This window comes from Gopherus evgoodei, chromosome 11 (assembly GCF_007399415.2).
Source record: "Gopherus evgoodei ecotype Sinaloan lineage chromosome 11, rGopEvg1_v1.p, whole genome shotgun sequence".
Lineage (NCBI taxonomy): Eukaryota > Metazoa > Chordata > Testudines > Testudinidae > Gopherus > Gopherus evgoodei.
This window is the reverse complement of record NC_044332.1, coordinates 79,886,410-79,910,746: the sequence shown is the minus strand read 5'-3', so window position 1 is coordinate 79,910,746 and position 24,337 is coordinate 79,886,410. Positions and strand designations below refer to the sequence as shown.

Here is a 24,337-nt window from a genome sequence, read left to right as displayed (position 1 = left end):
CTTCCACCCTAGGGTGTCAATTTCTAATTCAAAATTAAGAGGGTAAGGGAAAAAAATCCCTCTCAGGCTGCCCGAAAAAGCCAGAAGGCAGAAGTGTAAACTTGAGATATTCCTCGCAGGTCACAGAATCATAGAAGATTAGGGTTGGAAAAGACCTCAGGAGGTCATCTAGTCCAACCCCCTGCTCAAAGCAGGACCAATCCCCAACTAAATCATCCCAGCCAGGGCTTTGTCAAGCCTGACCTTAATAACCTCTAAGGAAGGAGATTCCACCACCTCCCCAGGGAACCCATTCCAGTGCTTCACTGCCCTCTTAGTGAAATAGTGTTTGCTAATATCCAACCTAGACCTCCCCCACTGCAACTTGAGACCATTGCTCCTTATTCTGTCATCTGCCACCACTGAGAACAGCTGAACTCCATCCTCTTTGGAACCCCCTTCAGGTAGTTGAAGGCTCCTATCAAATCTCCCCTCATTCTTCTTTTCTGCAGACTAAATAACCTCAGGTCCCTCAGCCTCTCCTCCTAAGTCATGTGTCCCAGCCCCCTAATCATTTTCGTTGCCCTCCGCTGGACTCTTTCCAATTTATCCACATTCCTTCTGCAGTGGGGAGACCAAAACTAGACGCAAAACTGGTGGCATCACCAGTGCTGAATAGAGGGGAATAATCATGTCCCTCGATCTGCGGGCAATGCCCCTACTTATACAGCCCAATATGCCGTTAGCCTTCTTGGCAACAAGGGCACACTGCTGACTCATATCCAGCTTCTCATCCACGGTAACCCCTAGATCCTTTTCTGCAGAACTGTTTCCTAGCCATTTTGGTCCCTAGTGTGTAGCAATGAATGGGATTCTTCCATCCTAAGGGCAAGACTCTGCACTTGTCCTTGTTGAACCTCATCAGATTTCTTCTGCTCCAATCCTCCAATCTGTCTAGGTCCCTCTATATCCTATCCCTACCCTCCAGCGTATCTAACACTCCTCCTAGTTTAGTGTCATCTGCAAACTTGCTGAGGGTGCAGTCCACCCATCCTCCAGATCACTAATAAAGATGCTGAACAAAACCGGCTTCAGAACCGACCCTTGGGGCACTCCGCTTGATACTGGCTGCCAACTAGACATGGCACCATTGATCACTACCCATTGATCCTGACAATCTAGCCAGCTTTCTATCCACCTTATAGTCCAGTCATCCAGCCCATACTTCTGTAACTTGCTGGCAAGAACACTGTGGGGGACCTTGTCCCAGGTTCCCTTTGGCAGTGCTTTGTTTGGGAATTGATTCATCGGTAACTTGCACTGCAGGTGTGCCAGGACTTCCACTCTCAAGCTGGCTGCTCTGTGCTGGGGGCAGAACAAGCACCTAACAAAGACCCAGTGCCTGCCCCAAGAAACCAGCTTTGCTCCCTCCCTGCTCTCAGTCTCTTGCGCTGTCCATGGCCCAGGAAGACGCTGCTTCTCACCATTGACGTGGACAGATTTCAGCTCCCCATCCTCTTCAATCTCCACCTGCTCCTGCCCGTTCTCCACAGTCCTGGGAAGTAGACGAGAGCCAAAGAAGGGGAAGCATCTCTGTAGGAGTAACCTAAACACCTCATCCCCTATATATCACCCCCAGACCCTCCTCACCACCCCCAAAATCCCCAGCTGCAGCTGTTCTCTTTTAAACCCCTTAGAATGCTGTTCCAGACACATCGCCTAGCCTGATGATAACTGCCCCGTGCAGCAGGAGTTGAACCCGGGTCTTCTGACCCGCTGAATCCACTGGGCCATGCTGCTCACCTAAACAATGGCCTATCATGCCTACTGGCCTGATGGGCTGCTCCTCTGGGCTGATGTGAGACAGGCTGGTTTAGCCAAATTCCCACCAGCTGGTGCCCCTTACTTACCTTTTGGTTGTGATGCGTTTGCCATTGACGAACATGGTCGAGGTAGAGAAGAAGCAGAAGCCTTTTCCTGCGTCGATGCTGGAGTTGAAGGGTCCAGAGGATCCTGAAAAACAGAATGGCGAATACATTGTCAGGTGCTTTCAGCCAGCCCCAGGCACCAAATGGCTTCACAGGGATCTCTTAGCCTAGAGCATGGGTGTGGGGTGGGGGACCATGGGGAATGAAATATATGGGAGGTGTGAAATGTAAAGGGAAAACGTTCTTCCGGGGTTCTGAGAGAGAATGTCCCTGTGAGTCAGAAGAGCTGGCGGGCAGGCAGGCTGGAGATGAAAACAGTAAAGAACAAGGAGGAAGCGGGTCTGCAGAGAATGGCAGAAAGCCCCTGGACAGGAATAGGAGGTGATTCTTACTCCCCGTCTCCACTCCTTGGCTAAGAAGAAGGGTATCTGGCCATGTGGGAGGATCCCGTTGCTGACAGGCCGAGATAAGGTTGGGGGCCTGTCTGGGGCTTTGGGAGTGTTTGTCTCCCATGACAATGAATTATGGAGACTCCACGACCTCTGCTAGGCAGCCAGGGCTCCGGATGTTCTCTGAAGTAGCTTTGCCCTGGATTCAGAGAACATGCACCACTGTACCGATATATGCTCCTTCCCTAACAGACCCTCGGACCGTGGGAACTGTTCAGGGGCTGAGCATGTGAAGACCCCATTGGAGTTTTGAAGAAAGCCCTGACATTCACCACTGGGAGAGTTCAGGATAATTCCTCTTTCATTTCTCCCTTCAGCTCTCTAGCCAAATACCCAGGCCATGCTCTGTCCCAGCTATAAAGACCTAAGCACCTGCTCAATCACACCGAAACTTCCCTTCTGCTTCCTCAGGCCCCAGGTTCATTACTGGGCCAGCTGGTCCCACAGAATCTGAGGCTTCCGCTCACCATAGAAAGGCTCTTGTCCCCCAAAGAACTCTCTGAAGATGTCATGGAGGCTCCGAAAGTGGAACATAAATCCAGGGGCTCCGTCTTCAGCCCTCGATTCCCTGGGCGCTGCTGGGGAAAGGCAGAGACAGGAAATGGCAAACATGGCGCCCAGGCCCTGGAGCCAGCCCTCGCAAGGGTCCTCGAAAGGAACGAGAACAGGAAACAAACAGAACACCCTGCTTGGGGCTGCCAAGGCTGGGATCCCGTCTCTCCTCACCACAGAGCTCTGGGACTGGGAGAAAAGGCTCCTGAGTGCAATGCTCATCTGGAACGTGGCTGTGGAAACGTGGCCCCTCCTCCCTCAGCCAATGGGCTCCCTGTGGCTATTCGCAGGTGGACAGAAGCACATATTCTGTGCCTTGGGCTCCTGCTAGCCCTGCAGAGCCAGCCCAGCCTGGGGAGAATGAGCCGGGGTCCATTCTGGTTCGTGCGTCACCAGCAGAATTGGGAGCAAAGTTCCAAGCGCAGGGACAAATTCTGGCCTCAGAGAAGCCAGAGGGTTGGGCAGATGTAGCTGAAGGCAAGGTGGGTCACTCACCTGCCCCCGTGAGCCCGTCCTTGCCATAGCGGTCATAGAGGTCGCGCTTGATCTCTGGAAGGGAGAAGGAGCGAGAGGTCACCCAGCCCATCTTCAGCTGAGTCCGGGTCTGGTTGCAGATACAGTGGCCCTTTCACCAGGCTGACCCCCACCCCAGTACTGAGCCAGAGGGGGCCTGGCCACAGAGAAAGACCCACAGAGAAAGACCCTGGGAGGAACAGACATGACCTCCCACAGGCTCCCTGCCCAGCTATGGGAGACGCTTGGATACCGTGGCGCTAGATGCCATAGAGATACTTAACTTAGATAGACCCTGGGTGCCAGGGCAACTCCACATCAGAGGGTGCAGGTGCACCAAGCTACAGGATTCCAGTATGAGACGGGGCTCTGGCTTCTGCCCAGGGCAACGGCATCAGTCTAGGGTACCCCACACCTAACTACAGGAAGGGATTGGGCCTGGCAGAAGGATGCCCCATGGCTTAGCTGCAGGGTAACGTTCATCCCTGGGGCCTGTGTTGGAGGGGAAGGGAGAGCCTGCAATGATGAAGCCGGAGAAGGTGGCACCCCACCCGCTCCAGGAGGTGTCTCCAGGGAGCTGTGCAAGGCTGGTGCCCCAGGACAGACACACAGACACAGAGCATGTGTGTCAGAAGCTGCTGCCCAGGCAGCCGCCAGGAGCACAACACAAGTGCAGGGAGGAGCGTGGGAGCATCGACCAGCAGTGCAGTAAGCGAGGGCGGATGGCTGGGTTGGGGAGACGCCGGCCCCTTACTGTCCGACAGCACTTCGTAGGCCTCCGCGATCTCTTTGAACTTCCGCTCGGCGTGTTCCTTGTTCTCCGGGTTCTTATCCGGGTGCCATTTCAGCACCGCCCTCCTGTACCTGCACAGGCCCTGAGACAGTCAGTGACACCTGCCCATGCTGGCTTCAACAGGGGCCCTACGCTACCCCTTACACCCAGCTGCAGGTGCCAGCCACTGTGCCACAGCCCTCCAGTGGCACTGGCCGGTGATAAGAGGAGCAACAGCCCCGCTTACCAGAGGAGGGATCTCAACCCAGGACCCCAACTTCTGTCTCAGTTAGGAGGGGGCCCTGAGGCTGGGAGAGTGCTGGCAGCCACCGACAGAGGCGGGAGGAACCGTGCCCTCGGGATGTATGGGGAAGGGGATGCTCCAAGGAAGGACTTACGCCTTCTTGATGTCCTCGTCAGAGGCGTCCCAGGGAATGCAGAGCTCCCCCAGGGTGACCAAGGCCAGGCAGGTAGCGGGGCAGCATGAATTTCAAGAATTTGCATTGGCATCCACCTCCCCCCCCACACTTAGCATAACTCCACAGCAGCCTGGGATGATGATTTTAACAGCGCTGGGATCCCCAATTTCTTTGTTATTGGGGCAAGAGGAAAAAAAAGTTTGTCACCCTGATTGTGTGAATGGGGAGCTGTGGGACTGCTTTGTGACAGAGATGACTCAACCTCAGTTGGGTGGTACTTGCTAAACATGGGACATGGGTTCCAAAACCCCATGAATGGAGAGAGGTTGGGGATTGGGGTGTGCACCTGATGGTATGGGTCCCCTTTGAGGGCCTGGAACACCAATTGCACATCCTCCTCTCTCTGCTGTTAAAGAGTAGAGCTAATTTTGATTCCATTAGGAGTCCGTCTAGAGACTGCTGAGCTGAATTCATGTTGGGCCAATGGTGCACCAGCACCAGGGCTCCCCCACTAAGAGCTGAAATCACGGAGTGCTGTGCTAGCTAGTGGGGGAGCCTGAAGACCTATTGCGAAGCGACTGGCAGAGCAGAGGAGTTTGCAGCATGTTGGAGCAGCCCATGGAACAGTGAGCGGAGTGGAGAGGTTTGCAGGGACGGCTGGCATGGCTCACGGGTCGGCTGGAGGAGCAGCACAGCTGGTGTGGTGGAGCTGGTCGTGGTGAAGGCTGCAGCAGAACTCCTTGGAGAGGCAGAGCAGTTGGCCCTGGCCCACGTAAGGTGCCCCTTAACACCCTGTGTGGACTTCCTCCCACTTTCCACCCAGGCTGGGGGGGTAAAACTCTGCAGATAAACTCTTGAATTCTGGAGTGGCACTGACCAGAGACTTTTGGATTGTTGGACTTTGGGGTGATTGGACTTAAGACCCTAAGGGGAAAAGGACATTGCCAAACGTACCTGGGGGTGGGTGGGGGGGTTTGTTTATGGTTTGTGTTATAATCCTGTTTGTGGTGTTTCTCCAGTGGGATGCCACATTGTTTCCTTCCTTTATTAAAAGGATTTTGCTACACTCAGACTCCGTGCTTGCGAGAGGGGAAGTATTGCCTCCTAGAGGCGCCCAGGGGAGTGTGGTATGTAAGTGTCCCAGGTCACTGGGTGGGGGCTCAAGCCGGTTATGCATTGTGTTACTGAAACGGAACCCCTGGATACTGAACCTGGCCCTTGTTGCTGCCAACTCAGAGGGGCAGAAGGGTTACATAGGTACAGTCCCAGGAGGTGGCGGGACCAGAGGTCCTAAACTCGGAGAGTCAGTGCAGCCCTCCTGGAGGGCAGGAGATGCTGCGCTGGTGAGTCTCGCTCTGTTACAGGATAGATAAGATAGAAAATGTCATATTGCTTCTATATAAATCCATGGTACGCCCACATCCTGAATACTGCGTGCAGATGTGGTCGCCCCACCTCAAACAAGATATATTGGAATGGGAAAAGGTTCAGAAAAGGACAACCAAAACTATTAGAGGTATGGAACAGCTGCCGTATGAGGAGAAATTGATAAGACTGGGACTGTTCAGCTTGGAAAAGACACGATTAATGTGGTATATGATAGAGATCTATAAAACCATGACTGGTGTGGAGAAAGTAAATAAGGACGTGTTATTTACTCCTCCTCGTAACACTCACACTAGGGGTCACCAAATGAAATTAATAGGCAGCAGCTTTAAAACAAACAAAAGGAAGTATTTCTTCCCAAAACGCATAGTCAACCTGTGGAACTCCTTGCCAGAGGATGCCAAGACTATAACAGGGCTCAAAAAAGAGCTAGAGAAGTTTCTGGAGGACAGGTTCGTCAATGGCTATTAGTCAGGCTGGGCAGGGATGGTGTCCATAGCCTCTGTTTGCCAGAAGCTGGGAACGGGAGATGGGATGGATCAGTTGATGATTCCCTTTTCTGTTCATTCCCTCTAGGGCACCTGCTTTGGCCACTGTTGGAAGACAGGATACAGGACTAGATGGATCTTTGGTCTGACCCAGTATGGCCATTGTTATGTCCTTATGTTCTTATGATTTGTCAAGAACAAATCATGTCAAACCAACCTAATATCTCCCTTTGGCAGGGTAACAAGCCTTGTGGATGGGGGGGAAGTTGTAGATGTGATATTTCTTGACTTTAGTAAGGCTTTTGTTACTGTCTTGCATGACCTTCTCATAAACAAACGGGAAATACAACCTAGATGGAGCTACTATAAGGTGGGTGCAAAATTGGTTGGAAAACCATTCCCAGAGAGTAGTTATCAGCGGTTCACAGTCATGCTGGAAGAACATATCGAATGGGGTCCGGCGGGGATCCGTTCTGGATCTGGTTCTATTCCCTATCTTCATCCACGATTTAGATAATGGCATAGAGAGTACACTTATAAAGTTTGCGTCCGATACCAAGCTGAGAGGGTTTGCAAGTGCTTTAGAGGATAGGATTAAAATTCAGAATGATCTGGACAAACTGGAGAAATGGTCTGAAGTAAATAGGATGAAATTCAATAAGGACAAAAGCAAAGTACTCCACTCAGGAAGGAACAATCAGCTGCACACACACAAAATAGGCTATGACTGCCTAGGAAGGCAATGACTGCGGAAAGGGAACGGGGGGTCACAGTGGATCACAAGCTAAATCTGAGTCAACAGTGTAAGGCTGTTGCCAAAAAAGCAAACATCATTCTGGGTTGTATCAGCAGGAGTGTTGTAAGCAAGACAGAAGAAGTAATTCTTCTGCTCTACTCTGCCATGTTTAGGCCTCAACTAGAGTATCGTGTCCAGTTCTGGGCAGCACATTTCAGGAAAGATGTGGACAAATTGGAGAAAGTCCAGAGAAGAGCAACAAAAATGATGAAAACATGAGCTATGAGGGGAGATTGAAAAAAATGGGTTTGTTTCGTCTGGAGAAGAGAAGACTAAGATGGGACAGGATAACGTTTTCAAGTCCATAAAAGGTTGTTACAAAGAGGAGGGAGAAGAATTGTTCTTCTTAATCTCTGAGGACAGGACAAGAAGCAATGGGCTTAAACTGCAGCAAGGGCGGTTTAGGTTGGACATTAGGAAACACGTCCTGTCAAAGTGGTTAAGCACTGGAATAAATTGCCCAAGGAGGCTGTAGAATCTCCATCACTGGAGATTTTTAAGAGCCGGTTAGACAAACACCTGTCAGGAATGGTCTAGATAATACTTAGTCCTGCCATGAGGCAGGGGACTGGACTAGAGACCTTGCAAAGTCCCTTCTAGTCCTAGGGTTATCTAACGGGCCTGGCAATGAAGGTCACTGAAAATGAAGGCGGGTCAGTTCTGTTTCATGCAGTATGGAAGAGGGAGCCAGGGAATGGAGGCAAAGGGGGTGACATGGTCAAACCACGTGCTAGGAGAATGATCTTTATTAGGCCCATGCGCAGGAGACACTCCTGCCGACACTCATGCTTCATCCTTCACCCTTTTTTTCTGTCTTCCGCTCTGGTCCAGTTGCATCACGGGCTCTCCTGTCGCCACCTCTTCTCCATCACCAACCCCCCTTCTCTCTGCTTCCCCAACCTTGGCACCTCAGCCCAGCTCTCCCCACTGCCCAGAGCCCCTCTCCTGCTCGGCTGCTCCCCTGGGGCTCCATCCCTTGAACACAGCGCAGCCCACACCTTGCTGCTGCAGGAGAGAGGATCCCAGCTGCATCCTGGTCTGCAAAATCCCACCCCTCTGATTTCACTGCACACCTGCGGCTGCTCTGGGGAGGAGGGGCGGGGCAGGAGCTCACTAGCAGCCCCTCATATTCCTCCACTGCTGATTAACAACGGCTCCAGCCAATGGAAAGCTTGGTCTGATTGTGATGTCAGAGCTTTGCACTTTCATTCAAGAGGTTACAATAATCAACCACAGGCAGCAAGTGGGCAAGGTGCTTGAACGGTTTAACCCTTTGTTGACAGTCCTTCCTGTCACCTGCAGTGCACCCCCCACTATTAACTCTTTCGCTGCTGACATGTATTAGCATTTTCATGAGTCGTACCTTGCTGCAGAGCTGCCTACACTCTTCTCTGTCCCCTGAGGGTGATACGGGATCCCCAGGACTGAGTCACCTCGTTCTGTGGCCTGACAGATACAGAACATCCTCTACAGCTCTGTTAGCGTTCGCCCCATCCACACCCAGGGTGTTCTATGAAATAATAGAGCTTCTGCCTGCGTGTGCCTGCCGCTGGAGAGCGCTGCCCTGAGCACATATTTCCTCCCACGTCAGGGGTTTCCCAGGCTGGGGCTGCATTGGGTCCCACGCACTATGTTGCTCCCATGTCTGGAATCCCAGCCGGCTGTCGTGCTGCTGGAGTCCAAGCTGAGCACTGCCGAACACCCGCACACATGGCACTGCTCGGGCTTTGGGAGGTAGAAGTTCCTCCTTTGTGGCTCCGAAAACAGGGCAGGCTAGTTTGTGTAACCTCTCAGTGGGTTTTTTGAAAAGCTGCTTGGATTCCTCCCAAGATCCTAGTGGTTTGGAGCCAGGGCCCATTTTGGGACAGTCTCCCTTTGAGTTAGTCCCACTGTCTGAGTGACACAGAGTGAGTCAGACAGGGAGAAATGGAAGAGACGGGATGGAGTGAGAGCAGCGAGCCGATGATCCAGCAGGTGTGTTGTGGGTGGGTGGCTGCAGGAGAGGGGCTGTAGAAAAGAATTGGGGGGAAATGAGGGAGGAAGAGTTAGAGGGAGGAGGAAACAGTGGTCTGGAGTGAAACAGAGGCTGAAAAAGAGAGGTGGGGGTGGAGGGAAGCAACCAGGATTCCAGAACAAGGAAGAGAGGAGCAGAATGTGTGTGTATGAGAGAGAGAGAAAGAGGCACCAACGACTTTGGGAGATGGAGGTGTCAGAGCAGAGCTGCTGAAGTGAACTGGTCATTTACAGTGTAATTAGTCATGAGGTCATCCAGTCCAGCCAAGAACTCTGAAGAACCTTAAGTACGAAGTGGCTGGGCTCCGAGCAAAAATATGCCAACTCTTCTTCTGTTCTGTCACTGTTCTAGAGGGTAGCAAGTGTTGTACCAATATTTAACAAACTCTGGACACGTGATCTGGAGAATTATAGACCAGTAAGACTTGGATCTGTTCCTGGCATAGTTTCTGCAAAGGAAAGTCATGTCTCACTAGTCCCTTAGAATTCTTTAAACGTACCAATGAAGTAACAGCTAACGGCGACCAGGTGACATCATTTATTTGGATTTCAAAAGGCCTTTGACAAGGCCCCACACAAGAGGCTACTAAAAAGCGAAGTTGTCATGGGGTGAGAGGCAAAGTACAGTTATGGCTCTAAAACTGGCGAGGAGACCGAAAGCAAAGAGTGGGATTCGATGGTCAATTTTCATCATGGCCAAAGGCTAACAGCAGGGCCATACGGCTCTGTGCTAGGTCCCATGTTGTTTAATAGATGTATCAGGGAGGCAGAAAAATGCGCAGTTGACACAAAATTGTTTAGGTTCCTCGGGACCATGGAGAACTGCAGGGAACTTGAGAGAGATCTGAACAGGTTGGGTGAAGGGAGAGATGACTGCAGATGAAATTCAATGTTTATAAATGCAAAGTAATCCACATTATGGGGGGGAAGTGTAAGCGACTCACACCCCTTACAGGGGTCCGAATTAACTGTACCAACCCAAGAAAAGACCTGGGCGTCATTGCAGAAGCTCAATGTAAACCTCTACTTAATGTGCAGCTGTGGTCAAAAAAGCAAACAGGATGTTAGAGTGGCTAAGGGATGGGCTTCATAGATTCCAATGCCTGAAGGGGCCACTGTGATCATCTCTTCTGGCCTGTTGTAGAATACAGGCCCCACTATCAGTCCTGGAGCAGCGCTTTTAGAAAACCACCCAACCTTGATTTAAAACTTGTCCGTGATGGAGAATCCAGCACAACCCTTGGTAAGTGCACAACAAAACCTCAAGGAAGTTCTAAGCCTAAACAAGGAAAGTGTGTTTTCCGTCGACCTCAAATCAAGTTTTTGGGACAGATAATAAACAAAGAGGGACTCGGTCCAAAGAGCACAAACACGTCAGCCTGATCCACAGAAAACGCTTCATCTCCTTGGTCATTCCAGGCTTCAGTTCTTGCCCTCCTTGGATTTAGAAGCCAATAGGCATGAGGAGGAAAGGACAAACCCCAGGACCTCCCACCCTGTCCAGCGCTCTCTGATCCAACGGTCTCCTGCAGAGTATCCCAGAGACTGTCACCAGACAGATGCTCACACAACCCAACCTGGCATTCAGGTCATAGCTGCCTTTGCCATGAGGTATGTGCCCTCTCTTCTCTCCCCCCTCCCTCAGCCCAGCCAGGCCAAATTTCTTCCCCTGCTGCATTGTGCACGAGCCCCCCCTTTCCGTGGGCATCTCTGTGCCCTGGGCACCCCTCAAAGAGAGCCAAACCAGAGCCCCGAGCCACAGCAGTCAGGGAGCTGTAACCTCCTGACAGCACCAGAGGAGCCAGGGGCTCTCTGGGCTCTTATACGCCCCCGTCACCTTAGTGTGTGAGCAGCGAGCAGGACTCGATGAAACAGCAGCAATGTTGAGCCCCCCCAGCTCCCTGCGGCCCCTGATACAATTGCCCGAAGGCCCTGGGCCCTCAGAGCAGTGCTCCCATCCCTGTCGAAGCAGGTCCTGTTTAGCTGGCTTCTCAGTGAATAATAAAGAGACTGATGCTGAGAGCTCTGGTCCCAGCCTTTACTGAACAGCCCCTTGCCTGCTCTGCCAGCGACCTCTGGAAACCTCCCTCCCAGTGGATCCTTGCGTTCACAGCATTCTCCCCAGCCTGGTGATAGAGGGGTTATGGGAACAGGTGGAATCAGAGGACTGGACACCAAGGTGGCTTTTGACTGGGAACCTGCTCGTTCTGCCTAGGAGACGACTGGTTATGTGTGGGAGCCGACTTACTCCCCCCTGGGGCTGACCAATTACGTTTGTTCCATGTAGCAGGCTGCGTCTTGCACTCAGACGCAGATTGGCTGTATCTGTGAGTGGCTGTATCTGTATCGTTTCATCCTGCAGTCGACTGGTGACATCTGGGAGCTGACTGGTTGCATGCAATCCCTGACTTGTTCTGCCTTGTAACCGATTCATTTCAGCCTGCGGCCAGTGGATTATTTCCGGGAGCAGCCGGCTGGCTCCTTCAGACAACAGCTGAGATTCTCCTGGTGGGCCTGGACTTGGTCCTCCTTGGAGCTCACTCCGTCTACACAAGAGCTTCTTGGTTCCGTCCAGGAGCTTCTTCATTCCCTCTAGGAGCTTGTCCATTCCATCTGAGCGCCTCGTCTTTGATTTACCCAGGAGCAGCCTCCTCCCACCTGGGAGCCCCCTCGTTTCACTGGGGGGTCGACTCTTCCCATCCACAACTGGCTTGTTCTGCCCAGTAGCCGGCTCACTGCTCCTGTCAGCCGCCTTGGTGCAGCTGGCTGCTGGCCTGTTCCGCTCACGAGGTGACAGGTGTCTGGGAGCTGGGGCACAGCCAGCAGCCAACCCTTCCCAGCCAGCAGCCGACCCTTCCCAGCCAGCAGCTGCTGCATTGCGTCCAGCTTGCAACTTCTTCCATCCAGCATGCGGCTCATACACAGGAGCCGAGTCAGGTCTGTCTTGTGCCCCGCTCCATTCATCATCCAACACATGCTCCTCGTGTGACCTGTATCCAGGAGCTGCCTCAGGTCTGTCATGTGCCCCGCTCCATCCAGCATGTGGCTCATATACAGCAGCTGACTTGTCTCTGTCTGATGTATCGTTCCATCCATCGTACGACACATACGCCTCGTGCATCTCGTATCCAGGTGTCGTCTCCTGTCTGTCCAGCGTATCATTCCATCCATCATACGACGCATATACCTCGTGCATCTCGTATCCAGGAGTCGTCTCCTGTCTGTCCGGCGTATCATTCCATCCATCATACAACGCATACACCTCGTGCATCTTGTATCCAGGTGTCGTCTCCTGTCTGTCCGGCGTATCATTCCATCCATCGTACAACGCATACACCTCGTGCATCTTGTATCCAGGTGTCGTCTCCTGTCTGTCCGGCGTATCATTCCATCCATTGTACAACACATACGCCTCGTGCATCTCGTATCCAGGTGTCATCTCCTGTCTGTCCGGCGTATCATTCCATCCATCGTACGACGTATACACCTCGTGCATCTCGTATCCAGGAGTCGTCTCCTGTCTGTCTGGTGTGTTATTCCACCCATCATACAACACACACTCCTCATGCGACTTGCGTCCAGAAGCAGACTCAGACTCATAATGTGACTCATTCCATGCGCCCTGCGGCTCATATCCCCCATGCAAGTCATTGCCGGCTTCATGGGACTCGGATCCAGGGTGGGATTCGTTCCTTGCTGCTTCCATGTTGCTTCTCTCAGCTCCAGTCACACCTGCAAGAAATCAGACTTGTTACGCCCAGAATGCACCTCCCTAGTGTTGTACAGACAAAACTACACAGGATCTTTTCAGGAGGCAAGACAAAGATGCCACATTTATTATGATAACAATTTGATTTATGACTAATAACTAATATCTTAATCCTTATACACACACATTATACCTAATACCCGCCCCCCCCCACACACACACACCCCATCAGATGTTCTGCAGCTGCTGCATAGTTACCAGTCCTGGACATAGCTTGAGTTCGTGGCTTGATTTTGCAGCTTGGGTTCGTAGCTCGTGGCGGTAACTGGCCAGGAAAGCTGGTCACAAGGACCAGCTGGGTCTCTACTGGGCCTGCACCGATGCCCTTCCATGTTCACAGCAGAATGTTACCCTCCAAAGTCTCCCATCTCACCCATCCTTTCTGTAGGCTTTAGTCTGAATCCAGAGTCTATAGGTCTTGCTGTGTCAGGCTGCCTCTGGGTTTGGTGACTGATCGCCTGTCAATTGCAGGCCTGACTGTCAGCCTGGGACCTGGCTTTGATCTTCCTTCTGTTGTACCTGTTCTGTTTAGGGTGGACTCTGCTTACTTTGTTAGGGCTCTTGTCTGCATCTTCAGCCGGGGGGGGGTTGAACTTTATTTCATCAGGACAGGCTGGGGCTGGAGGTCGATTCCATCATCCATACACACCTCAGTCACACATCTAACCTAAACTAATAAGATTACAGCCGGGTTTGCAAAAATGAAGCTTGGAGGAAGCTTTTATAAAATGGAGTGAGTGTTTTAAAATGGGGTTTGAATTACAACAGGGCAAACAGTGAACAGAAGTTACAATATAGACAAGTGTAGTGAATGGTGAACAGAAGTTATATTAATAAAATGAACAATTAAAAACAATTTCATTTATCAGTTCTACACTAGGCCCAGCGTGAGAGTCGTTCCCTGTGGCTGCTCTGCTGCTTGTCTCCTCAGCCGCCAAGAATTGACCCTCGTCAGCATTTGTGGACCCTCCAGCTATAGAGCAGCAGCTGCCATGAGCCTGGGCTCAGCCCCCCCAGCACCCCCTTGAGAAGAGTCCTTGGGCCAGAACCTGGAGGCCCAGCTTTAAACCCCCATCCCCCACTGGGACCCCAGCTAGGACGGTAACCGAGCCCAGGCTCACCCGGCAGCTGGGCCTTCACTCAGCACTAAGGACCTTGGTTGAGCTTAAGGCCCTTATTGCACTCGCGGGCGAGCTGTAGAGGATGGTACAACGGGTGCTGGTCAAGAGCAGACCTCGGGGGAAGAGGCAAAGTGGGGGCAGGGCCTCGGGGGCGGGGGCATGGTCCGGATGCCAGTGGCCCCCTCCCACACTTCTAGGGAGCTTCCATCACTCGTGTGTAAGCCTCCCCTAACAGAAGACTCGTCCGCTGCCTATGGATTCAGGCCCTTCTTCCCCCGAGGCCCCACGCTCGCTCTGCCTCTTCCCACCCCCTCTCCTAAGCCTCCCCGTCCCCTCCTGTCCGTCTCCTCCCTGAACCTCCCTATCTGCCGCTGGTTCCTCTCTGCCTCTTCCCCTGAGACCCACCCGGCCACCCACTCACTGGTTCCTCTCTGCCTCTTCCCCTGAGACCCACCCGGCCACCCACTCACCGGCTCCTCTCTGCCTCTTCCCCTGAGACCCACCCGGCCACCCACTCACTGGTTCCTCTCTGCCTCTTCCCCTGAGACCCACCCGGCCACCCACTCACCGGCTCCTCTCTGCCTCTTCCCCTGAGACCCACCTGGCCACCCACTCACCGGCTCCTCTCAACCCATCCCCTGAGACCCACCCGGCCACCCACTCACCGGCTCCTCTCTGCCTCTTCCCCTGAGACCCACCCGGCCACCCACTCACTGGTTCCTCTCTGCCTCTTCCCCTGAGACCCACCCGGCCACCCACTCACCGGCTCCTCTCTGCCTCTTCCCCTGAGACCCACCCGGCCACCCACTCACCGGTTCCTCTCTGCCTCTTCCCCTGAGACCCACCCGGCCACCCACTCACTGGTTCCTCTCTGCCTCTTCCCCTGAGACCCACCCGGCCACCCACTCACCGGTTCCTCTCTGCCTCTTCCCCTGAGACCCACCCGGCCACCCACTCACCGGCTCCTCTCTGCCTCTTCCCCTGAGACCCACCCGGCCACCCACTCACCAGTTCCTCTCTGCCTCTTCCCCTGAGACCCACCCGGCCACCCACTCACCGGCTCCTCTCTGCCTCTTCCCCTGAGACCCACCCGGCCACCCACTCACCGGTTCCTCTCTGCCTCTTCCCCTGAGACCCACCCGGCCACCCACTCACCGGCTCCTCTCTGCCTCTTCCCCTGAGACCCACCCGGCCACCCACTCACCGGCTCCTCTCTGCCTCTTCCCCTGAGACCCACCCGGCCACCCACTCACCGGCTCCTCTCTGCCTCTTCCCCTGAGACCCAGCCGGCCACCCACTCACCGGCTCCTCTCTGCCTCTTCCCCTGAGACCCACCTGGCCACCCACTCACCGGCTCCTCTCTGCCTCTTCCCCTGAGACCCACCCGGCCACCCACTCACCGGCTCCTCTCAACCCTTCCCCTGAGACCCACCCGGCCATCCACTCACCGGCTCCTCTCTGCCTCTTCCCCTGAGACCCACCCGGCCACCCACTCACCGGCTCCTCTCTGCCTCTTCCTCTGAGACCCACCCGGCCACCCACTCACCGGCTCCTCTCTGCCTCTTCCCCTGAGACCCACCCGGCCACCCACTCACCGGCTCCTCTCACCCCTTCCCCTGAGACCCACCCAGCCACCCACTCACCGGCTCCTCTCTGCCTCTTCCCCTGAGACCCACCCGGCCACCCACTCACCGGCTCCTCTCTGCCTCTTCCCCTGAGACCCACCCAGCCACCCACTCACCGGTTCCTCTCTGCCTCTTCCCCTGAGACCCACCCGGCCACCCACTCACCGGCTCCTCTCTGCCTCTTCCCCTGAGACCCACCCACCCACTATTTGTTCCTCTCCGCGCTGGGTGGGTGGCGCCGGGGGGAGAGGCGGAGCAATGACAGGGCCTCAGAGTGGTGAGCAGGTGGTGCACAGTCTCCCCCAGTTCTAGGGAGCTTCGCTCCAAAGGCAGCAGGCCTCCAGAGGGAGCTGACCCACGCCGCACCTATGGCATTTGCCCTCCTGCATGACCAGCCTTTTGGGAGGTGGCTTAGCTCCCCCGCCCCCCAGCCTCTTACCTGCGCCGCCCTTGCGTTCACTGAATACAATAGAATAGCTTGTTATTCAGGAAGATGGTCCAGGGGAACCAGGGAATCAGGGAACCAGGCCTCTCCAGACTCTCCTGAGTCTGGAGAGGCCTGGTTCAAGGCTCTGCTCTACCTCTGGCTCCCTGGGGCAAGTCACTCCCCTGCGCAAGGCAGATAACAGTGGTGCTGCTGCACAGGGGTTGTGAGGATAAATACAGGAAAGAGTGGGAGGTGCTCCAGGACTGCAGTGATAGGCCGGGTAACAATGATCCCTGCCTTTGTACTCTCAGTTCCCCAGGCAAGCAAAGCATCAGGATTTTAGCAGGAGAATCAGCCGAGATCAGAGCAGACGAAAGCCAATGTCCAGTGCAACCAGGTACAGAATAGCACAGAGGAAGGGTGGTGTCAGCATCCCTCCTTCACTGGAGAGGTCACTGCAGCACAGAGGTGGGAAGCAGCTGGCTCAAGGTCACACTGAGGCAGGTGCTTTGTTTGGTAAAGAGATGGTTAAGAGGGGGTTTGATTCCAGTCTGTAAGAATCTAGCTGGGGAGGAGATTTGTGACACCAGCTGGCTCTTTAGGGTAGCAGAAAAGGAGATCCAGGGACTGGAACCTGAAGCACTGCAAATTCAGACTAGAAATGAGGCACATTTTGACAGCGAGGGTAATTAACCATTTGCAGAACTTGCCCGGGGCTGGGGTGGATTTTCCATCACGTGCCATTTTTGTCATAACTGGATATTTTGTAAATGAGATGCTGTGGCTCACGCAGGAGTTACGGGCTTGATAGAGTTCTGGGGGAGATTTTCAGGCGTGTGCTAGGCAGGAACTCAAACTAGACCATCATAATGGTCCCTTCTGGCTTGAAACTCTATAGAGGGGTGAATTTTTTGGTTTATTTAGAAAATTTCATGATTTTTTTTTATTTTTAATTTTCTGTCGTCCCCATCTCCCTCTCCCTCCCCCCCTCAGTCTTGCCCATGTTACCTTTTTGCCACCAGGTCACTAAAATGAATCCAGCCTAGGGCTTTCTTGGCAGTTTTGTCTTTTGTTTTCTTTTCCTTTTACCTCTCTGTAACTTTTCAAAACTTCCCCTGTGTTGGAAAAGTCTCTGTGGCAGACTTCCAGCATCTCATTCTTTTACCACTTTGTCACTTTTTAAAACTTTCTCAACTTTCAAAAAGAAAAAAGTGGGAAAAAACCTTCATCATCCTTCCTTCCCTTTCATTCAGTGGGGAACAGGAAAGAAACAAAACCCAGAAATTTAAAAATATTTTGGTTTGTGTGAAACAAAGCAAAGGAAAATTTTCAATTCCAAATAAAATGGAATGAAAATATTTATTTCATCTTGAAATTTTCCCTTGAATAATTTAATTGAAATTTCATTTTTGACAAAATCTCATTTTTTGTCAGGAAAACTTTTCCATCCAAAAATTGCCATCAGCTCTACCCAAGAGACTTGAGTGGGGTTAAAACTCACCATAGAAAGGATCTCGTCCCCCAAAGAACTCTCTCAGGATGTCACGGATGACGGCAAAGTTGAAAGTAAATCCAGGGGCTCTGTCTTCAGCCCTCGATCCCCCAGGCCCTGCTGGGGAAAGGCAGAGACAGGAAATGGCAAACGCAGCTCCCAGGCCCTGGAGCAGGCCCTCGCAAGGGCCCTCAAAAGAAATGAGAACAGGAAGCAAACAGTACACCATACTTGGGGCTGCCAAGGCTGGGATCCCATCTCTCCCCACCGCAGAGCTCTGGGGCCGTGAGAAAAGGTCCCTGAATGAGATGCTCATCTGGAACGTGGCTGTGGAAACGTGGCCCCTCCTCCCTCAGCCAATGGGCTCCCTGTGGCTATTCGCAGGTGGACAGAAGCAAACATTCTGTGCCTTGGGCTCCTGCTAGCCCTGCAGAGCCAGCCCAGCCTGGGGAGAATGAGCCGGGGTCCATTCTGGTTTGTGCGTCACCAGCAGAATTGGGAGCAAAGTTCCAACGGCAGGGATAAATTCTGGCCTAAGAGAAGCCAGAGGTTTGGGCAGATGTAGCTGAAGGCAGGGTGGGTCACTCACCTGCCCCCGTGAGCCCCTCCTTGCCATAGCGGTCATAGAGGTCGCGCTTGCTCTCTGGAAGGGAGAAGGAGCAAGAGATCACCCAGCCCATCTTCAGCCGAGTCCGGACACAGAGACCCTTTCACCAGGCTGACCCCCACCCCAGTACTGAGCCAGAAGTGCCCTGCCTGCAAATGGGGAAGCAGTCGGAGAAACAGACATGGGACTGCCAGAGGCTGGCCTGGACCAGCACCTATGCCAGTGCTCCCTGCCCACTCTGGGAGGCACTTTGTAACCGCTGCGCTAGCCACCATGGAAATACCTAACGTAAATGGACAGTGGGTAAATGGTGCCAGGGCTGCGCTGTGTGCAGAGGTGCTACCAGGCAGGATTCCAGCATGAGAGGGAGCTTTGGGTTCTGCCCGTGAGGCCTATGGCATCTGACCTGGGTGCCCCGCACCTAACCACAGGCAGGGATTGGGCCTAGCAGAAGGATGCCCCGTGGCACAGCTGCAGAGTAACGTTCGTCTCTGGGGCCTGCGTTGGAGAGGAAGAGAGAGCCTGGAATGATGGGGCCAGAGAAGGTGGCTCCCCACCCGCTCCAAGAGGTGTCCCCAGGGAGTTGTGTGGCGCACTGGGGTGCCCCAGAGGAGGCAGAGAGACAAGGTGGGTGAGATAATATCTTATTGGGCCAACTTCTGTGGTGAAAGAGACAGGGACTGGAAGCAGAGCTCTGTGGAGCTCGAAAGCTTCTCTCGTCCCGACAGAAGCTGGTCCAGTAACGGATATCCCCCCCCTCACCTTGTCTCTCTAATGCCCTGGGACCAGCATGGCTACAGCAATGCTGCACCCAGAGGAAGGAGACAGACACCGAGCGTGTGAGGCAGAAGCTGCTGCTCCAGCAGCCACAAGGAGCACAACACAAGTGCAGCGAGGAGTGTGGGAACATCAAGGACCCGCAATGAGCCGAGCGAGGGTGGATGGCTGGAGAAGGGGACGGGTGGGCAGGCCCCTTACTGTCTGACAGCACTTCATACGCCTCCGTTATTTCTTTGAACTTCCGCTCGGCGTATTGCTCGGTCTCTGGGTTTTTATCCGGGTGCCATCTCATCGCTGCCTTCCTGTACCTGCACAGGGCCCAGAAAGACAGGCAGTTACACCTGGCCATGCCCCGTTGTTATGTGCTGTGCAGCCCCTCAGAGCCCCCCATAGGTACCGACTCCTGCTGCGGAAAGCCCAGCAAGTAGAATTCCCTTTAGCTGCCCTTGTCTCCTAGCCACTATGGGATTCTTACCGCCTCCTCCCCTGGAGTTTACAAGGCCAGCTCGGGACCCCAGCTGACCCCTGCCCTTCTCCACCCTGGTGACTCACCCACCTCAGTAAGGAATGCGCCTTTCAGAGCAGGCTCCTTTGAACACGTCTCAATTCTCCGTCCCAGTGTTGTTCAAATGGTCACTAGCTCAAGTCACACCCCACTTACCAGTGGAGCTGTCCTACCCCAGGAACCCCTCTCCTGTCTCTGTCACAGCTGAGAGCTCGTGAGGTGCTCTCAGAGCAGAGAGACCAGGAGAGACCTCCAGTTCCCCAGGGCCAGGCGGAGAACACTGGCAATTGCAGAGAGAGGCAGCAGGAACCAAGCCATCGGGGTGCGTGGGGAAAGGGACGCTCCAAGGAAGGGAGACTTACGCCTTTTTGATGTCCTCGTCAGAGGCGTCCTGGGGAAGTTCCAGCAGTTTGTAGTACTCCCCCATGGTGACCATCTGTCCTGTGCAGGGGCCAGCTGGGCAGCTGGGGAGAAGAAGCAGCCAGAAATTGGGGCATGTCTCTGGAGATGCAGCCAAAGTCTGCAGGCCTGTGGTTAGTAGTGGTCATGGCCATTCCTGTGGCTGGCCAGCTCCATGCAGAATGGCAGCAGCTGCATGCTGTCAATACCTGCCCTAAGGCGCATGGGACAGAACAGTTAAGGAGACGTACCAGCCAGCTTGTAAGCCCCAGAGAGAACAGACTCTGGTAGCCTAGATCCTCTCCAGCTGTGAGCTGTCGTACCCCCCTTGAGTTCAGTAGGACTCTGCTGATTGACTCACACCATCATTAGCCCTTCTGTAGCACAGAGCCCTTCACCCGATCTCCCTTCCTCTCCTTGCACCCTCCTAGCCCTGTTACTATCTGTCTGTCTTGAACCCCTGTTTGTCCAAGTCTGTCTCTGTCCAACTCACAGACACACTTATTTGTCCACTGAATGGTTCAGTTTTGTTCTGTTTCACACTCAGTCCAGCCAGCAGTCTCTGGGTCACACCCCAATACACAGGCCCACCCACCCTGGCCATCTGTCTTGATGCCCCAGCATCAGGCATCTCCCTTCATGCATGTTAAGGCCAGGCTGATCTCCAGGATGACCCTGGACAGAGAATTTCACAGCCCAGTACCTTGTGGCGGAGCTGGAACGTTTGCTCTTAGAAAACAGCATCTTGATTTCATGGCTCCACATGACGGAGCATTCATAGAATCATAGAATCACAGAATATCAGGGTTGGAAAGGACCTCAGGAGGGATCTAGTCCCACCCCCTGCTCAAAGCAGGACCAACCCCAACTAAATCATCCCAGCCAGGGCTTTGTCAAGCCTGACCTTAGAAACCTCTAAGGAAGGAGATCCACCACCTCCCTAGGGAACCCATTCCAGTGCTTCACCACCCTCCTAGGGAAATAGTGTTTCCTAATATCCAACCTAAACCTCCCCCACTGCAACTTGAGACCATTACTCCTTGTTCTGTCATCTGCTACCACTGAGAACAGTCTAGATCCATCCTCTTTGGAACCCCCTTTCAGGTAGTTGAAAGCAGCTATCAAATCCCCCCTCATTCTTCTCTTCTGCAGACTAAACAATCCCAGTTCCCTCAGCCTCTCCTCTAAGTCATGTGCTCCAGCCCCCTAATCATTTTTGTTGCCCTCCGCTGGACTCTTTCAAATTTATCCACATCCTTCTTGTAGGGTAGGGCCCAAAACTGGACACAACACTCCAGATGAGGCCTCACCAATGTCAAATAGAGGGGAATGATCATGTCCCTCGATCTGCTGGCAATGCCCCTACTTATACAGCCCACAATGCCGCTAGCCTTCTTGGCAACAAGGGCACACTGCTGACTCATATCCAGCTTCTCATCCACTGTAACCCCTAGGTCCTTTTCTGGAGAACTGCTGCTTAGCCATTCGGTCCCTAGTCTGTAATAGTGCATGGGATTCTTCCATCCTAAGTGCAGGACTCTGCCCTTGTCCTTGTTGAACCTCATCAGGTTTCTTTTGGCCCAATCCTCCAATTTGTCTAGGTCCCTCTGTATCCTATCCCTACCCTCCAGCGTATCTACCACTCCTCCCACCTTAGTGTCATCTGGAAACTTGCTGAAGGTGCAGCCCACGCCATCCTCCAGCTCATTAATGACGATATTGAACAGAACCGGCCCCAGGACCAACCCCTGGGGCACTCCGCTTGAAACCGGCTGCCAACTAGACATGGATCCATTGATCATTATCCCCCCCACCCCCCACCCCCGGCCCTTCGGCGACCTGCTCCACAGCTAATTCCTCGGGCTGGTGGAAACTTTCCATTTCCATTCCATGGGAATGAAAACAAACCACATTTTCATGAAGCAACATTTTGCAGAAGAAGAATTGTTTCAGGTCACATAAAGTGCTCGGTTTGGATAAAACTGAGACGTTTGCCTCCAGTTTTTTTACTTTTTTTAATTAAATAAATTTTGGGATTAAAAGTCACTTTGAAACAAAAAAAAACAGAATGTGCTGTTCTTATCAGAACACTTTTTTCAATATTTTTCTAAACAAAATTTTGTGAAAATCCCCATTCCTGTGAAAAGTTGGGAGTTCGGCCAGCTCCATTAATCCCCCTCACTGGTACAAATTTGCATCTTCCTTCTTATCTGAACTTTCCTGACTTCAGCTTGTAGCCGGTGGATTTTGTTCTGTCTTTCCCTGGTAGATTAATGAGCCAGAAATCCCCTCGTGTAGATACTTACAGGGCACGATCAAGTCACCGTGTGATCACCTCTTTGATAAACCACAAAGACTGAGCAACCTCAGTGTAAGGTTTCCCAGACCCCAGATTCATTCATGTAGATATTGCCTGAAACGTCTCCAGTTCTCAACACCAGACTGGTATGCGGCCCATCAGAGTGGTCGCGACCGTGGAGGGTGCAGCTGAAAGGGGCTACTAGCTGCCAGCACAGAGCTCTTGGATCCAAAGAGCCTCACAAGTCTCATTATAGCCAGTGGCTCTGCCATGCACCCTCTTTCAGGCTCAGCAGAAGGTTCAACTGAGCCCTTTGATTTAGAAAAAACAGTCCGGGTCCGTGGGGCTCCCTGTGCTAGGCTGGGTGCGTGGCACGTCAGAGCTTACCCTCGTGCACTGAGGGCTTTGCCTGGTGGTGAAGGCGGCGTGAGGGCTGGGGTGTTGGTACAGGCTGGGGGTGTTGGAGGCAGGAGAAGGAGCTGTGAGTGTGACCCTCCGACAGGGCAGGCTTTAGGAAGTGCGGGGCCCAATTCTAACAGTTTCGACGGGGCCTCAGCAGGGATGATTTAAAAAAAAACACGTGGGGCTTGTACTCACCGGGCGGTGCTCCGAGTCTTCGGTGGCTCTTTGGCGGTGGGTCCTTCACTCACTCCAGGTCTTCAGCGGCACTGAAAGCCCCACCGCTGAAGTGCTGCTGAAGACACGTAGCGCTGCCAGGTGAGTAAAAATTAAAAAGGTGCCTCTAGCCAGGGAAGGGATTCTCACTGGGTGTGGGGCCCTCTTAGGCGCAGGGCCCGATTTGGGGGAATTGGTAGAATAGGCCTAAAGCTGGCCCTGCCCTCCGAGGGACAGGGCTTCTTGGGCAGTGTTCCCTGGAGTGGTGCATGGGGCTTTCTGGGCTGTTTGGTTCTGCTGCGTTCCAGAGGGAGAGGACTTGGTGGGTTTTCTTTGTGAATGAACAAGATTACGCCAAGAATAGGCCTCACTCGGTTCACTGATTGCCCTTCCTAACAGAACCAAGCCTGCTGGGCCCCAGATTTTGGCTAAGTTCTTGAGCCAAAAGGACAACAGTCCTCTCGGGAGGAGGTATTAGAACACCCTGCCTTCTGCTCAGTGCCCACCCAGTTTATACATCCCAGGATAACATGAGCCTTTTTTGCCAGCGCGTCGCACTCAGAGCTCATAGAACCATAGAAATGTGGGGCTGGAAGGGCCCTCGAGAGGTCATCTAGTCCAGCGCCCGGTGCTGAGCCAGGGCCAGGTAACCCTAGACCATCCCTGACAGGGGTTTGTCCAACCTATTCTTCAAACCTTCCAGCGATGGTGGAACACGCTGCTGCGGCTACCCAGAGCTGTGAGCCCCTGCATGACCTCTCTGCCTCAGTGAGTGTGAACTTTTCTGATGATTAGACAGTGTCAGCTCTCTGCCACGCCAGCCTGTCCTCCTCACCAGCACACTCCTGCAGCCTCTCCCGCCCCAGATCTTGCCAGGCAGGTAACAAGCAGGGGGCCGTCGCAGAAGATATTAAGTTCTCTAAGGAGTCAGCTGTTGTCCCACAAACTTACACAGGATCGTTTTAGGGGTCAAGACAAAGATGCCACATTTATTATTAATCCATAACTGTTAGCAAATACCTTAATGCTTATACACGTACACTCACACACTCACACACACACACACACACCAAAATGTTCTGCAGCTGCTGGATAGTTACCAGTCCTGATTGCAGTTTGAGTTTGCAGCTTGGGATCAGAGCTCGTGGCAGCTAACTGGCCAGGAAAGCTGAGCACGAGGAGGAGCCTGGTCTCTGTCGGGCGCGCACCGATGCTCCTTGATGTTGATAGCAGAACGTTACCCAAAGTTTCTCATCTCACCCTTCCTTTTTTATAGGAGTTTAGTTTGGATTCAAAGTTCCTAGGTCTTGCTGTGTCACACCGCCTCTGGGTTTGCTTGATCACCCGTCAATTGCAGGCGTGACTGTCAGCCTGGGACCTGGCTTTGATCTTCCCTCTGTTGT

At 53.3% G+C, this 24,337-nt stretch overlaps 2 protein-coding genes across 6 annotated transcripts; both read right to left on the bottom strand.

Annotated features, from left to right (window-relative positions):
* Positions 1–1,179: 1,179 nt before the first annotated feature.
* On the bottom strand, positions 1,180–8,119 carry LOC115659379 (dnaJ homolog subfamily B member 2-like; the record flags this gene model as incomplete). The annotated part of the gene is made up of 7 exons (XM_030579381.1): positions 8,084–8,119; positions 4,592–4,635; positions 4,176–4,285; positions 3,404–3,457; positions 2,824–2,934; positions 1,890–1,992; positions 1,180–1,534 (listed from the first exon to the last, which is right to left on the bottom strand). Coding segments are annotated over exons 1-7 (813 nt in total), but the record flags the coding sequence as incomplete, so codon positions are not given.
* A 1,691-nt stretch (positions 8,120–9,810) lies between these two features.
* Positions 9,811–24,051, bottom strand: LOC115659865 (dnaJ homolog subfamily B member 2-like). Of its 5 annotated transcripts, none has more exons than XM_030580587.1 (6): positions 24,035–24,051; positions 19,984–20,085; positions 19,315–19,424; positions 18,319–18,372; positions 17,739–17,849; positions 9,811–13,027 (listed from the first exon to the last, which is right to left on the bottom strand). In XM_030580587.1, the coding sequence occupies exons 2-6, from the start codon at positions 20,055–20,057 to the stop codon at positions 11,403–11,405; spliced, it is 1,974 nt and encodes a 657-aa protein (XP_030436447.1). In that variant the 5' UTR covers positions 20,058–20,085; positions 24,035–24,051; the 3' UTR covers positions 9,811–11,402. The 5 variants fall into 5 exon arrangements, with proteins under 5 accessions (XP_030436447.1, XP_030436446.1, XP_030436448.1 ...); XM_030580586.1 differs by lacking the exon at positions 24,035–24,051 and adding an exon at positions 22,917–22,947; XM_030580588.1 differs by lacking the exon at positions 24,035–24,051 and having other exon boundaries at positions 17,739–17,846; positions 19,984–20,534.
* Between the last annotated feature and the right edge of the window lie 286 nt (positions 24,052–24,337).

Bases quoted from the DNA above. Each gene is read 5' to 3' on its own strand.
- LOC115659865 (XM_030580587.1), bottom strand. From the start codon at position 20,057: ATGGTCACCATGGGGGAGTACTACAAACTGCTGGAACTTCCCCAGGAC. The intron at 17,850-18,318 runs GTGAGTGACCCA...GCCTTTCCCCAG, and splicing joins GGAGGGGCTCACGGGGGCAG to CAGGGCCTGGGGGATCGAGG. The intron at 13,028-17,738 runs GTGAGTTTTAAC...GATTTCTTGCAG, and splicing joins GGGACGAGATCCTTTCTATG to GTGTGACTGGAGCTGAGAGA.